The 15,399-nt window shown below is 40.0% G+C and overlaps 3 protein-coding genes across 4 annotated transcripts; all 3 read left to right on the top strand.

Annotated features, from left to right (window-relative positions):
- Positions 1 to 579: 579 nt before the first annotated feature.
- Positions 580 to 4,624, top strand: LOC116205451 (probable inactive receptor kinase At4g23740). Its single transcript, XM_031538063.1, has 5 exons — positions 580 to 892; positions 1,022 to 1,110; positions 1,384 to 1,434; positions 1,822 to 3,121; positions 3,714 to 4,624. The coding sequence occupies exons 4-5, from the start codon at positions 1,885 to 1,887 to the stop codon at positions 4,346 to 4,348; spliced, it is 1,872 nt and encodes a 623-aa protein (XP_031393923.1). The 5' UTR covers positions 580 to 892; positions 1,022 to 1,110; positions 1,384 to 1,434; positions 1,822 to 1,884; the 3' UTR covers positions 4,349 to 4,624.
- A 1,242-nt stretch (positions 4,625 to 5,866) lies between these two features.
- Positions 5,867 to 8,739, top strand: LOC116205330 (ubiquitin-conjugating enzyme E2 28-like). 2 transcript variants are annotated; one of them, XM_031537902.1, is made up of 5 exons: positions 5,867 to 6,016; positions 6,146 to 6,242; positions 7,250 to 7,377; positions 8,056 to 8,160; positions 8,295 to 8,739. In XM_031537902.1, exons 2-5 carry the CDS (start codon positions 6,173 to 6,175, stop codon positions 8,436 to 8,438), a joined length of 447 nt encoding a protein of 148 aa, XP_031393762.1. In that variant the 5' UTR covers positions 5,867 to 6,016; positions 6,146 to 6,172; the 3' UTR covers positions 8,439 to 8,739. The 2 variants fall into 2 exon arrangements, with proteins under 2 accessions (XP_031393762.1, XP_031393763.1); XM_031537903.1 differs by having other exon boundaries at positions 5,915 to 6,016; positions 6,155 to 6,242.
- A 1,811-nt stretch (positions 8,740 to 10,550) lies between these two features.
- On the top strand, positions 10,551 to 11,865 carry LOC116203345 (proteasome subunit beta type-7-B-like; the record flags this gene model as incomplete). Its single annotated transcript, XM_031535034.1, has 6 exons — positions 10,551 to 10,636; positions 10,732 to 10,801; positions 10,908 to 11,012; positions 11,168 to 11,266; positions 11,364 to 11,451; positions 11,580 to 11,865. Coding segments are annotated over 6 exons (531 nt in total), but the record flags the coding sequence as incomplete, so codon positions are not given.
- Between the last annotated feature and the right edge of the window lie 3,534 nt (positions 11,866 to 15,399).

Raw genomic sequence — 15,399 nt, 5'->3', positions numbered from 1 at the left:
TATATGTCGCACAGACAAAATTGATTTATGGGTTTGACAAAAAATTGGTGGTTAACCATAAAAGAAATGCCGTTGTCTTCATTAGGCTGATGTTATCTTCCTAATTACCATAATTGAGAAGGATTATAGAGAAGAGGCATGACAACAGAGAAACATGGTCCAAGCGAAGGTTTAGGTGGAAGCGAAGTACGTTCGATGGTCGAAGGTATTAATGTTAAAGAGAATAACGTGAAACGCTGGGCGATTCCGTGGAGAGCGTACCCAACCGACGGATGAAGAAACAAGCAGATGTGTTCACAGCCGTCTGATTATTCCCATTGATTCGAGCCCAACGGCCTAGATTTGCGGCGCAGGATCAGCTCCTATCCCCTCCACGGCAGATTGTGGAGCGCTACTCCTCTCCGCCTGCACGAGCGACGGAAGGAAACCCACATTTAATTTCCTTCACTGTCAACAAATTAAAACCGTGGGCCCCACAGGTCAGTCCGCCCTCCCCGCCACGTCAGCATTCTTTATCAAACCTCTCGAACGAACGTTCTCTCTCTCTCTCTCTACCTTCTCCGAGCAGAGCAGCGGCGGTCTCTCTCTCTCTCTCTCTCTCCCCTCCATCACTTCACTTCAGTTCACCATCGCTCACTCTCTCTCTCTCTCTCCCCCCCCTCTCTTCCCCGCCGGTTATAAACTCTCACATTCACTTCTTCACGGTTTCCGTTACTCCGGGAGCTCCAAAGAGAGCCGTTGGGCGCGCCGTTTCTGTATAAACCTCGCCGACCGCTCCGATCTCTCTCTCAGTCCTTCTTCATCCACAGCCTCGCTCCGTCGCTCTCCTGCTTGGTTCGCTCTCCGGTGGCTCCGAGCTCCAAACAGTTGCTGCTCCCTCGCCGTCTCCACTGTGAGTAAATCCTACATTTCTTCTCCCAGGCCCTTGTTCGAGTGTCGTTGAGCTCAATCATGATTCTGAGAACCTTTTTTTTTTTTTTTTTCTCTCTCTCTTTTTTTTGGGTTTTGGTTTCTGTTCCAGTGATTGCCGTGTTAGGAGGAACCGCCCGCATTGGATGCTACTTTTTAGCTGGCGCAAATCGAGTGATCGGGTTGCAGGCATCATTACCAGTAAGTGTCCACTTGCTCATCCTCTGTAATTATGCTCGTGTTCGGAGAGATTCGTCCCGACTGTTCAACTTTGTTCCCGTCTCACTTTTCACTGTGGATTTCCCTTGCTCCGGCGACGCTGTAGCTGAAACTATAGTTAAGTGAGCCTGAAATTGCCGTGCGAATGATAAAGAGACTGTCGAGTTCGAACTGGGAAATGCATTTTACTTTCTAGGCAAATGGTTATTCCTAATCAGTGAGCTTTGCAAAACCTTCTGCTTTGTTGGGGCGCAGGACATTTGCGAGCAGAACAGCTTCGTCTTCGTCTAGATCTCGGAGGCAAAGGTCTGTGCCTTTTCTTCCTTACAAGCTTCTCTTTGTAGCTTTCTCACATCTCGGTTTTGAATTTAGGGCTGGCTGTGCTCTTTCTCCGAGAAATCTCGGGCTCGCCATTTCAAACTGTAAAGTTAAAAGAACAAAAAGAAGCTCTGTGTTCTGTCTTACTCGCCATGGACTTTGCAGATTTAATTTAAATGGCGGGGCTCTTTGACCACTCTGCCATTATTCAAAGTCTGCGAGCGCCCTTTCCTAAGCCTAATATTTACAGATTCAGCTCCACTTTAATTCGACAATCATCTTGGAATCTGATTTTATTTTGGTTGGCTTTCACTTTTTTTTCCTTTACATTCTGGTTTCCCTTTCGCTTTTTGCTCACTTTTCAATTCGATATAGGGCTTGTCTCGACGGAGGAAAGGAACCGGAAGTAGCGAAAACAGCTCGTTTTTGCTTCTGACTATGGAGAGAATGAAACCTCTTCGGGTTTTCTACACAATGTTGTTTGTTGGTCTAATTGTACAAGGAAATGCAGAGCCGGTGGAGGATAAGCAAGCTTTGCTTGATTTTGCGAATGGCCTCCGCCACTCTCGTTATCTCAACTGGAGTGAGGACACACCAGTGTGCAACCACTGGACTGGAGTTACTTGCAGTGCAGATAAGTCTCGCATAGTAGCTGTTCGATTGCCCGGTGTTGGATTTCACGGCCCGATTCCGCCCAATACCCTTGGTCGTCTATCAGATCTACAGATCCTCAGCCTCCGTTCCAATGGAATTAGTGGGGGTTTTCCTGCTGATTTCGCCAATCTGAAAAATTTGTCTTATCTCTATCTTCAGTTCAACAATTTCTCTGGGCCTTTGCCTCAGGATTTCTCCATTTGGGAGAATTTGACCATAATCAATTTATCAAACAATGCCTTCAATGGAAGCATCCCTTCTTCACTTTCAAATTTGACTCAGTTAGGTGGTTTGAATCTTGCAAACAATTCCCTCTCTGGTGAGATCCCTGATCTTAAGTTACCCCATTTGCAGCTGATCAATTTGTCTAACAACAACCTCAATGGCAGCATTCCTGAATCCTTGCAAAGGTTTCCAGATTCAGTTTTTGCTGGCAACAACATCTCATTTCAAAACTTTACTTCCTCCCTTTCTCCTTCCCTGTCTCCTGCTTCTGGAACACATTCAAGATCCAAGAATGGGAGGCTTAATGAGACGGCATTGCTGGGGATTATAGTTGCAGCTTGCATCTTGGGTCTCGCTGGAGTTGCTTTTCTGATACTAATTTGCTGCTCAAGAAAGAAACACAAGGATGGGTTTTCTGGGAAGTTGCAGAAGGCCAAGATGTCACCAGAAAAGGAGATTTCTCGGAGTGAAGAGGCAAACAATAGATTGGTATTCTTCGAGGGGTGCAACTACGCGTTTGATTTGGAGGATTTGTTGAGAGCTTCTGCTGAAGTTCTTGGAAAGGGAACTTTTGGTATATCTTACAAGGCAATCTTAGAGGATGCCACCACTGTGGTGGTCAAAAGGTTGAGGGAGGTTGGGGCCGGGAAGCGAGATTTTGAGCAGCAGATGGAGATTGTTGGCAATATTAGGCATGAGAATGTCGTTGAGTTGAAGGCTTATTACTACTCCAAAGATGAGAAGCTAATGGTATATGAATACTACAGCCAAGGAAGCGTCTCTGCTCTGTTGCATGGTATGCTGCTGGAATTAATCCCTATTTTTACTTGCTTATAGTTTTGGTTTTTGAGTATGATTTCCCACGTGAGATACAGTGATGGAATTTGGAATATGCATGATTTGATGGTTTTCTTTTTCTCTCATTTAGTTTTGGTCAAACTACTTATTCGAATTTAACCAAAAAAAAAAAAACTACTTTTTCGAAACTTAAAAAATATATCTTTAAACATTCACTTCACCGATGGTTTTCTTTTTCTCTCATTTAGCTTTGGTCAAACTACTTATTCGAATTTAACCTAAAAAAAAACTACTTATTCGAATTTAACCAAAAAAAAAACTACTTATTCGAAACCTAAAAAGTATATCTTTAAACATTCACTTCACTGAGCTGTACTGGAACTTGAAGATGTCTGACTAGAAATCGTCGGTTTTCATTTTCTGATACAGTTGATGGGGGTATGAATGCAGTTGTTTCTGAAAGAGAGCAGATATTGGCGATCTTTTCCTAGACTAGTCTGGCCTTAAAAGTTTTTAATATTCAATGGAAAAGACATTTTTAATTTGCTGCATATATAATATTCAATTCATACATCCCCAATTACTTGCAGGAAATAGAGGGGAGGATCGGGTCCCTTTGGACTGGGACTCTCGAATGAGAATAGCAATCGGTGCAGCCAGAGGCATTGCCCGCATCCATCTTGAGAACAGTGGGAAGCTCGTCCATGGTAACATCAAATCTTCAAACATCTTCCTCAACTCGCAGAGTTATGGTTCTGTGTCTGACCTCGGGCTCGCATCAGTCATGAGCTCTCTGGCCCCACCTATCTCCCGAGCCGCTGGATACAGAGCGCCTGAGGTGACGGACACCAGAAAAGCAGGACAGCCCTCTGATGTTTTCAGTTTCGGGGTTGTCATGCTCGAGCTTTTAACGGGCAAGTCCCCAGTGTACGCGACCAATGGCGACGAGATGGTCCACTTGGTGAGGTGGGTCCATTCGGTGGTCCGAGAAGAGTGGACTGCTGAAGTGTTCGATGTGGAGTTAATGAGGTACCCAAACATAGAGGAGGAGCTGGTGGAGATGTTGCAGATCGCGATGTCTTGTGTGGTGAGGATGCCCGATCAGCGGCCGAAAATGCAGGAAGTCGTGAAGATGATTGAGAACGTTCGATCAGTCGAATCAGATAATAGTAGGCCCTTCTCTGGGAACAAATCACCCGTGGTGAGATCAGAGCCATCCGTCTGACAATTATCGTGATCTCGTTCTCTCTTAGACCCCTCACATCTTGGTGCTTGCTGGTGTTATTTGGTTCCTCGTTCTGTTCAACTTTATTTATGCGAAATCCAAATGAATCAGTGCTGTTCTTCTTTTGTTCTTTCTTAGTTTTATCTCATGGTAGATAGGGGTCCGGTCGGGCCTATGCATTTACGGCCTTAAGTTAGTGAATATCTATCCTGTAATTTTGAGTCTTTTCTTCCCCACACTCAATCATGAATGGAATCATGTCATTAACATTGAGCTTCTCGAGTTTCCGAGAATAGATACAATTGGGTGCGAAACACTGTAGAACCATGTACCTCCTTTTGCTGTTGAGCCATCGATTACGGTATGTTAGACCTCATAACAATCCAACTATACATGGATTTGGACTGTGACCTTTCATGATGATGTGGATGCACTGGACCTTCGTCTGCCTTAAAAGGAAATTCTCCAAATTACACATCTTTTGAACTGGCAAGGCAAGAAAAGAAGAGGGCTTGTCATGCTTACTCCGGCTGTGATGGAGTCCTTCAGTAAGTCACTGTAGGTGTACTCACTATTCACATTTCTCTCTCCTTCCCTTAATTTTTCCTTATATACTAAACTCGCATAACTCAAGTCCACGATCCGATCGGGTAAGTGTAAGATCGGTGCCAAGAAGAATGCTCGTGTAATTACTATCGAGCTAACTTTTGTCAATGAGCCACTCTTCGATCGCAGCAGACCGCATTGCAGTAATACAAAATTTCTACGTTAAGATGAGAGGAGAGTAATTTTCGACCACCACATTGTTGTTACTCACAATTATCACCCTTTCCATGAATATGAACATTTTGTTTTGTCACTTTTCCCCGTACTTCCGTTTACTCTATCCCAAAAAATTTGAAGTGATTTAAAAAACAATAAAATTGATTCAATTAAAAAAACTTATCAAAATTAATCGAGTAATTAGCACTAATTATTTAATTGTATCGGTGTTACCTCACGTCACGTGGCGACGTGGAATCACCAAATAATTTCCGTGTCCACTTAGATGTATGTCAATATCAAACTGGCAAACCATCTAGATTGTTCTCATCATTAAATAATTAATTAGTAACACTCACCAACAAAAAAAAAATGTAAAAAAAAAACTGCGAAAAAACGAGGAGTAAGCTGTAGGTCGGGTTGGCGCGTGAGCTTCACCCAGGTCCGGATAAGCACGAAAAGAAGCTCAGCTAAAGTCGAAGGCCATCACATTGGCCGGTCCAAGGCATGAGCCCGCCGGGAGTGGACCCCGCATAGCCCTCCTTCTTGGGTGCACACACGCTCGGGCTAATGCAACTGAAGTAGGGCGGAAAGGTGGGGCCTACCTTGAAAGCAAATGTAAAAAAAAAAAAAAAAAAAAAACCGTTTTTCCATTACCAATGGCTAATCGTGAATCCATGAGGGGAGTCGGGACGGCAGTACGTCCCTGTTCCTTCACCCGCCTTACATTATTTTTATTTTATTAATTTTTTATTTAATCAATTATTACTATTACAGTAATCCATATTCTTTTTCATTTGTATTTAAATGTCATTTTCGTCGTCGCTGAAATCTCTCTCTCTCTCTCTCTCTCTCTCTCTCTATCTATCTCCGGCGGAAGGAAGAAATAACCAGGAGGATCTCAAGGTACTCGTCTCCTCCTTCATTCCTACCTCCCTCTCTAGCTCGATTTCGATTCGATCTCTTTCTCTGAGGTCAGTAGCAGCTCATCTGCTCGCTAGCTGACTCGATCTGGTGGTTTTTTTTTTTGTGGAGATCTGTTAGGGTCTCATCGAGTAGGTGATGGCGTCGAAGCGGATCTTGAAGGAGCTCAAGGATCTCCAGAAGGATCCTCCTACTTCCTGCAGCGCCGGTACCCTCTCCCCTCCCCTCGATTTTCCTTCTCTCTTTGCCGGCTATGGCCTCCCCGGTTGCTGATCTGATTGCAATATGGTGCCGATTGCCACTGGATGTGTGGGTCGTGTTCGTCTGCGTGCTCCCTATCGTTATCCTTGTCTTAGAATGAGAAATGGGTGTTTTAGCTTATATCTTGACATACTAGCTCCGATGGCCCCTGCATTCTGTTGCCGCCTTGGTTTCTGTGGTTCAAATGATGTGGTTATGCGGTTGATAGTCGAGGTTTCGGTGACTGATTGGTCAATTGGGTTCCTATGGGAAGTGATGAGCCTAGAATTTGTAGCTCATTTAATGCCAAACAACTTATTTATGTTTGATGATCTGATGATACATGTTTGAACGAGTCATGAGGCTGCTGCTATAGCTGGGAATATAAGGAGAAGTAGCTGAATAGTATGAATAAGTGCCTGGTTTACTTGTTGATGACCAGTCGTCAACTTCACATGCTCGCATTTTATGCTCAATTCACCTTTCAATCATCTAGGGCCTCAAACCTTTTCTTCATTGTGTTTGACCCATTTGCTTTGACACTTCAGCTCTGAGGCAGATGTTCTTATTATGAATATTGTCCTCATGCATTTTGATCACTGCTCTATCCAATTGCTCGTAAATGCTGTAGTCATCACTGTTTCTACTCCTATTCTATGCCTTAGTTGATATGGCTTCACTTAAATATCCTGTTCTGTTCCGCGGGCTGTCAAGATATCACCTTTTGTGTCAGTGTTGTGGCATAATATGGATAGACCCCTCTAATGGGTTTTGTCAACGTGAAGAATTCTCTGCGAGGTTATTTCTGGTTTTCTTTTCTTCATTCAAATAGTGAATGCTAAATTTGCTATCTTTCTGCTGCTTTGGTTCTGTCTGACAATATTATAATGATCTCACGCTCTTGGAGAATATCTCAGACAACTGTGTAAATGATTACTAACTGCATTTCCTTCAACATCGTTTTCTTATGGTCAGGCCCTGTTGCTGAAGACATGTTTCACTGGCAAGCAACTATTATGGGTCCACCGGATAGTCCTTATGCCGGTGGTGTTTTTCTTGTCACGATTCATTTCCCCCCCGACTATCCATTTAAACCTCCAAAGGTAGATAAGAATTCCATTTCTTTATATGTACTAAGGAGAGGTACCTGTCCTTGTGTTTGGTATGTTAATTGGTCTTTGTCCTTCTTTTTCTTTGAACAGTCAATTTCTGTTTTCTATGTCAACTTTATTAGTACGTTCTGCTCACTTATTTAACTCGTTTTGTCTTTGTGTTATTTTTAAAGTGCATCAGTTTACATTTTATGGTATAAATTTTGTACTATTCAACAGAAAAGACAAGGTTCAATAGCACTATCTTTTTGCTGGTAGTTTATGTTAATATGATGTTCGTTGGTTATTGGATGATTCTTCTATTTCACATTCTGTGTTTCCTGAAATAGTCTTGATATTAAATGGACCATGCCGCCCATCCAACGATAACTTTTTCCTCCACTTAATGAATTACCCTGGCCCCAGTCTCCTGCTATAGGTATGTGGGTGTATCATTCTGAATTTTTCTGCCCCCTTTATATAATTGGAAAGGAGGATTGCACTTATTTGGCCTCGGTATATGCACAAGGTCATGATAGTATGCTGGATACAAGCATGGGAGAAATTTGGAACTTAGTCCAGTTTTCTTCTCTCTTTTTTTTTCCCCATTGATATTTGCTCTATGAACTATTCCGCAGAACTTCATTGTGGCATAATTTTGGATCGACTAACATTTGAGGGTTTCTGCAGGTTGCATTCAGGACAAAAGTTTTTCACCCTAACATCAACAGCAATGGCAGCATCTGTCTTGATATTTTGAAGGAGCAGTGGAGCCCAGCCCTTACCATTTCGAAGGTGAACTCTCCTGGTCTTTAAGAATCTCTACTAAAATTATTTTGCATCTTTGGAATCATGGTTAAATAAACTGAAATATTACTGGTGTCAAGAGTCTTGTGGGATATTAATCCCTTCATTTCCTTGGTACACAGGTTTTGCTCTCCATCTGCTCACTGTTGACGGACCCAAATCCCGATGACCCTTTGGTGCCGGAAATAGCGCACATGTACAAGACGGACCGGAGCAAGTATGAAGCAACCGCAAGGAGCTGGACCCAGAAGTATGCAATGGGCTAAGGGTGCTGCTACCTATTTATGTTTCGTGTGTCATAAGAACAAAGGAGGGCATGTCTTGCTGTGGTTTTGGTGGTGCTGCTAATATTGTATTTAATTAAATGATGAAGACAGGAATGGTTCTCTATCCTCTTTTTTACTTTGGTTTTGGACCAAAACCAACGTAGGAAGGAGTGTGGAACTGAAAATGTGAACCCTCCTGGAGACGCAGCTGTTGTCTTTCTAAAATTTGTTGTATGGGAAGATAATCTCTGAAGCTTTGCTTTTAAAAGATTCGTTCGCGGTGCTGTCCTCTTTCTTGCTCCTTTATTATCTTGTTAGTTTGTCTACTCGTCCTCCACTGCATGATTCTGCAATAGCTTTGTGAGATTTTTCACTGAAAAATCTTTCTTAGGACGTCGAGCCGTGCTCGACCCAAGAACTGAGCATGCGCTGATCCGGCGTTGCCCTGACTGGGAATGGACTTGGGCTTCACATCTGTATAAATCTGTGATGTTTGAGAGCAGTTTTAGTGTTGGCATGATGGTTGGCCGGTACCCCCATTGAATGCTTCGCCCTTCCGAATTAGGAAACCTGCCTGGCTTGAAAATTAATCAGGGGTGCGTGAGAGTGGGATGCTGCACTGTATATGGGCTTCTTCCCTATCATATCATATCATATCGATATGGTGCATAAATTGTGAAGTTCATAATTAGATTGGGACCAATTGAGCCATTCACCGTGGCTGGCCTCAACGGTATCGTGGAAGCTAAGAAGCACATCAGCCTTTGCTGACTGCCTCCTCACTTGGGAATATGGTAATATGGAAATGAGCGTCGGCTAGTAGAACTAGACTACCATGTTTAGTTGGCCAATTTGAAGATTTAACTTGGTAATCGATCAGCTCCCTTTGTCATGCTATGATATGACCTCACGTCATGTACATCCCCACTCGATCAATTTTTAACCCAAAGCTGTCTCAATCTTCTGCATCGATACCGATAGCAACCAATCAAGACAAAGAAGAAACTCACTAATCATAATTCCAAATTAAGCCAAGTTGTGCCTGTTGCCCATTAATTAGTATATTCAAATCACATTGAGGACAGCCTGTTACTACCAATTCATTCTTACCTTTTCAAATCATAAATTGCACAAAAGATCTCAAATATTTCCCTTGTAATTCATCATCACGTGATTTCAGATCATAATCCACTCTTACTTAGGTCCCCGTTCTCGACTAAACTTTCTTCATGTGCGTCTACAGAAGCCGTAAGCTCCGAAAATTCTATTCTCTCAAGTATGGCTCTCGTCTTCTTTTATACTGGCTAGATCAATTGGACTCCTATCCGTATAACAGTGCTGAAACCGGAATCGAACCAATTTACGGATCGAGTAAAGAACTGATATTACCAGATTATAAGGTTACGGAAGTATGGCATGAGTGATCCTCATTTTGAACCAATTTTTCGTCGGGCCATTCCTGCTCGATTAAATGGTCAGCCCAGTATCTGACCCATGAACCCGGTCCAGTCCACCAGCTCGACCCACTAACTCCGCCGGCTTCCCCTTTCTGGGAGAAGAAGCAGGGAGCAAAAGGAGGCAGCTACTCTTCTGCACTCTCCATTTCCACTCTGTCCGGGTTCCTTCGACGAATCGGTCTTCTCCTCCCCTCAACCGTCCGTCCGGTACCTCTCCATCTCAGTGTCTCTTTCTCGGCCATTTGTCATTTTCTGTATCAGTCGACTTGGAGCTCTGAATTCACGATCCTGAGCTCAGCTTTCTGTTCTATCTGCATCGAGTTTTCATGTCGTAATCAGTCTGCTTCATTGTATTGGCATTCATCCTATTTGCACTCCTAGAGATGCCGGTTTATCAATATCGGCGGAATCTCATGTTTGCTTTGTAAGATCACTAGAGTAATCGTATTATCATTTGGCGTTGAGTGCTTATATTTATTTTCGGGGATTACAGTTTCTTCTGTATTGAGAGGCAGGCTTGCTTTGATACCAATGTACATGTAAAGCTATGATTTTGCTAATGCTGTGCAGATTGACTGATATCCAGAATGTCTGAAGGAATGGTTGAAGCTCCTCCAAAGGGTGGATTTAGCTTTGATCTCTGTCGGAGGAATGATATGCTTGCGAAGATGGGCGCTTTGATACCAGCCGAGAATCCATTGTTTTGACGGCACTAACACTTCTGAAGAGCCATCTTTTCAAGTGAGTCTTTTGTTGAGAGTGAGGCAGACTACAATGAATTATGTTCTTTAGCCTTTATGACTCAATGGTTTTAAACTCTAACTGATGTTATACAGCTATCAAGGTTATGTTCAGGTTGCTCTTGTACTTGGTGGAGTTGATGTTACCGGATCGCACCTGTACACTGTGAGTTTTCTGCTTTCCAATGATTGCTAATGCTTAACAATACTTTCAATTGGATCACGTGCTTGTTTATTTTTTGCTGGTGATTTTGGTATCTGTTGTTCTCCAGATATATCCCCGTGGCTCAACGGACTCATTGCCATTTGCTACAGTGGGTTCAGGTTCTCTTGCTGCAATGTCTGTATTTGAATCTAAATACAGAGGAGGATTGATCGTAAGTTCATATTCTGAAATTCTTTTGATCATTGATTTCATAGTAGTTATTTGCTATGCAAACTCTACTTAGGGTGCATCAATGAAACGGAAGTCTTTTCCGATTTTGATGTTCAATTCCATGTTGACAACGGCCATTGTAATGCTAATTGGCAGAAAGACGAAGGCATAAAGCTTGCGGCTGAGGCAATATGTCCGGGTATATTCAATGACCTTGGAAGTGGAAGCAATGTCGATGTTTTTGTGATAACTAAGGTTTGCTGTATTTCTGGAATAATCATTAATTTCTATGAGATACATGCAATTCTAGAATTCGGCTCTAACTTTATTGGCACTCTATATATTTCAACAGGGTCGTAAGGAGTACCTCAGGAACCATCTGCAGCCAAATCCCCGTACATATGTCAATGTGAAAGGCTACTCTTTCCCGAGGAAGACTGGTCAGTAACATCGTCACCCCTCTGCGACTTCTTACAGCATAGAACTCCTCCCCAGGTGGAGAAATTATCATGTCTGTGCCGTGGCCACCCCGTATCGATTCCCTGATTCTCCTTTGCTGTGATTGCAGAGGTTCTGATTACGAAAATCACTCCACTCAAGGAGAAGCTCGAAGAAGCTACGGCTGACGCAATGGAAGAGCAGAATACTTAGAACACACTGCTGCAAATATTTTGAATTGTTGTATTGAACTTAGAAGTCGAACAAACTGAGCTGAAAACATTCACACCAAAAGCTCCTGGAAATGTTCTCCACCTGTTTATCTTTTAACTTATTAAGAGAAAATGACCTGAGGGTTGTATTTTCAGAGTTTAAGAAAAGGTAATTTTGTTCCCACTCTTTCTTTTACTCTCTATTTTAAATTTTAATTTCAAAATTTGGTGTGAAACACAAAAAAAAAAAAAAAAGAACTTGGATTCTTCATCTTTTCGATTTCGAATTTCATATTATTATTTGGTCTCTATTAAGTTAAGTTTTATCATCTAATCTTAATTTGGTAGATGGTCTACCAATAAATTTAAAGATTTATCCTCTGTAATAATATTTACAGCTAAGCACCTCATCTTATAAAATAGTTACATCAAATTATATTTTATCATTTATCCATTTATCCGTTATTATGCAACTTTAAATATTATTATTTTAATGAATGTGAAAAGTAGATTGAACATTTAAATAAAAATCAGTAACAATATTCAAAATTAGATAATTTATATACAATAATTTCAAATATGATATCATGCCAAGAAAGTCTAAAATATATCATTTGTTTTCTTTTTTTGGCGATTTTTCAAAATGTGTAATTATCATTTCGATTTTTACTATTATAATATGAAATTAATTATTATTTTGACTATTACTATATCGATAATTATCCAGATGATTTTTTTTTTATGTAACAACCGCTCTCGGGTTATGGATCCGCCACTATGTATGTGTCCATATGTATATACACGTATATATATATATAGAGCCAAATTAGTCACGGCATCTACAGTATAAGAAGCCATTGAAGACAGAGCCTATGCTAAGCACAAAAACCGGCTGTAGGCTCTGAACTGTCTATACCGGCCCTATTGGGATCTTTTTGACTGAATTTGGCATTTTGCAATGCGTCCCTTTTAGATGTTTAATAAATATTAGAATGCTATCTCATGTTGATGTTCGAGAAGCTTCAATCGTCTCAATAAATAAGTTGAGAATATTTGTGATTTCATAAAATGATTATCAAAAGAATGATGGATTTAAAAAATAACAAAGATAATCCTTGGTGACGAATGTCCTGTGAAACTAAATAGTGAATAATTATAGTTTTCTCGTCTTGCTCGGGATTTTAATGTTTTCTTCTCATGACATTTGGAGAATAGATAAAAAATATATGACTGTTTCTAAAATTTGAATTTCCATTATCATTGTTAATTATATTATAATATATAACGTGGAAGAGTGAAATGTGTGAATTTCACTTGATAATTCTCCATTTTATTATTATATAATTTCAATGAAATTATAAGCTCTCAAGTTGACTCCCAAATATATAACATCAATCTCTTCACTAATTTTTTAAGCTACTTTTTTTGGGTCAAAAAAAAAAGAAAAAAGAATGAAGCTCGCATTTATATTTAATTGGACATTTTGAATAATTATGCCCGGAAAGTAAGGAATATTAAGACCTGAGAAACCGTTATTCGTATCCCGTATTTAATTTTCCAACTATCTAATCATGCTGGGGCTTTGTTCCCCATAAAAAGAAGAAAAAGATGAAAAGATAAAAAGATAAAAAGATAAAAAGATCAGAGCAGATGAATCTGAGTTGGATCTCAGTGTTCATTATTTCTATCATTTCCATGGGAGCGTTGTCTCCCCTATGTCTTCTTATGCCAAGCCACATTGTTCTTGGCTTAACCCTCCCTTAATCAGGTTCTCTTTGATTTAGTTATATAATATCTATATATAGATATTTATTTTTTTCGGTTACAAAGTAGACTCAAGGTCTAGTACAAGTAAAGAAAAATCATAAATAATTAATAAATGAGTACCGATAACCCCACTATCGAACCTGCGATCTTTTAGTCAACAGACAATGACACTTGCTATTGCATCACATCCTCTTTTGATGTATATATATTTTTTATATAGATGTATTTTTTTCGTTTAATATAGATATATACAAAGTAATCCAATCTATCAATTGAGACTACTCTTTGCTCAAAAGTTGGCTTGGCTCTATCCATCAAACGATTTCAATAAATTTTTGAATTCCTGCATCTATATAACATTAGTTTTTATTTTAAGCAGAGAAAAAAACTTATATGATCTATATTAAATGTGTCTCTATTGGTCATCTAAAGAATTTTACCATCTGCTAATAAAACCCAAGCCACTCGAAGATTTATTTGATTGAAATAGAAGTTTTATATCTTTGAGCAATATAGAAGTTATGGGATTGTGATGATTAATAGACTTAAACAAAACGCTGATTAATCTTTAATTGAAATGGAAGTTCAAATCCTCTTCAAACTACATCTTCCATAATATCTCTAACGCAAGACATAATTAAGCCATTTCATAATTAAAAGAAAACACAAACTGCCGTTATTATTAAATAATTTATGTGAATTGAGAAAACATAGTATAATACAATGACACATGCCATCGTCCAGTGAATTAAGAGATTTCGGGTCCGATTATTATTATAGAATTATCCGTGTCTCTTTATTAACTAGACTTTCTATTTCCTAGTACTATGTGTACGAGTCTCCTGAAAAAATAAATTGTGAATTGATCAGAACCTAAGAATTAAGAATAGTTATTTAAGATTTTCTCTCAACATTAATTACGTTTTAAATTTGAAAAATTCAGTCTCGGACAGAGAGTCGTGCGCAGGAGCTGGAGGAAAGGACATGAGACCAGGAAATCCGGTTGGGATTCACTCAGACCTTAATCACAATATTAATTATCACTTACTGATTCAGTTTAAGGTTAATTAATCAAGTTATCAGTACATTAATCTTTTGTCCCTAATCGAAGACAGATTTGACCCACTTAGTCGTGTCAGTGACACCAACTGCTGACGTGCCAATTGTGAGTCGAGTCGCCACACTAATCCGATGTATATCTCTCACATTTTATTAATTTCTAATCAATCTTTTTGGAGGGATTCGCTGTACAGCAGTTAATTAACGATTCTCTAATCATTCCATTTATCTGAGAATTTCTAATAATTTGGCCATCATTTGGCCTTTTTGGCATTGATATTATTGCCATGACTTTTGCCTGTGAAGTCTTTAATGTCATGTCGGTGTGGCATGTTCTCTGCACTTAAGCTGTCAGAAACTAAACTAGGATAGATTCTAATCGGACATTAATAAGACTGTTTCGATCGGAGTTTATCCGATCACATAAACAAAATATCGGGACGTCAGTCTTGTTTACATAATCAATCGTCCAATTAGAAGGGCATTACTGATACACGATGATATTTCTATGATAGATTGGCACGAATTAACTGTACCCGGCATGATAGGCATATACATCATCAAATGTGCTACCATGGAAGAACGTGCAACCAGAGTTGGATGGTCTAATTAATCGATAGTGAATTGCATATTTCCGAAAGGAAATGGCTGCGAAACACAGTATATCCTTCAGCAACAATCAACATTAAAATTTTTAAAACCTTGACAATGCAGGGAGAATTAAGTAAAGGTTTATGGTCGGAATTTGATAAACATATATATATATATGCAGTGAGTAAATTGCAAGCAAGTGAGAGTGGGTCCATATACGTACATTTAATTTAATGCAATTATAAATATAATCATATATGTAGACACACATTCTAGACATGGCCTTTAATCTAACACCTCCTACAAAGAATTTGGCCACCT

The sequence above is a fragment of the Punica granatum genome, chromosome 4, assembly GCF_007655135.1.
Source record: "Punica granatum isolate Tunisia-2019 chromosome 4, ASM765513v2, whole genome shotgun sequence".
In the NCBI taxonomy this organism is placed as follows: Eukaryota; Viridiplantae; Streptophyta; class Magnoliopsida; order Myrtales; family Lythraceae; genus Punica; species Punica granatum.
The sequence above is the reverse complement of the archived record's forward strand: the minus strand, read 5'-3'. Positions and strand labels throughout refer to the sequence as shown.

Excerpts from the sequence above, each read along its gene's own strand:
- LOC116205330 (XM_031537902.1), top strand. The coding sequence starts at position 6,173 with ATGGCGTCGAAGCGGATCTTGAAGGAGCTCAAGGATCTCCAGAAGGAT. Across the intron at positions 7,378-8,055 it reads ATCCATTTAAACCTCCAAAG|GTTGCATTCAGGACAAAAGT; the intron begins GTAGATAAGAAT and ends GGGTTTCTGCAG. Across the intron at positions 8,161-8,294 it reads CAGCCCTTACCATTTCGAAG|GTTTTGCTCTCCATCTGCTC; the intron begins GTGAACTCTCCT and ends CTTGGTACACAG.
- LOC116205451 (XM_031538063.1), top strand. The coding sequence starts at position 1,885 with ATGGAGAGAATGAAACCTCTTCGGGTTTTCTACACAATGTTGTTTGTT. Across the intron at positions 3,122-3,713 it reads CGTCTCTGCTCTGTTGCATG|GAAATAGAGGGGAGGATCGG; the intron begins GTATGCTGCTGG and ends AATTACTTGCAG.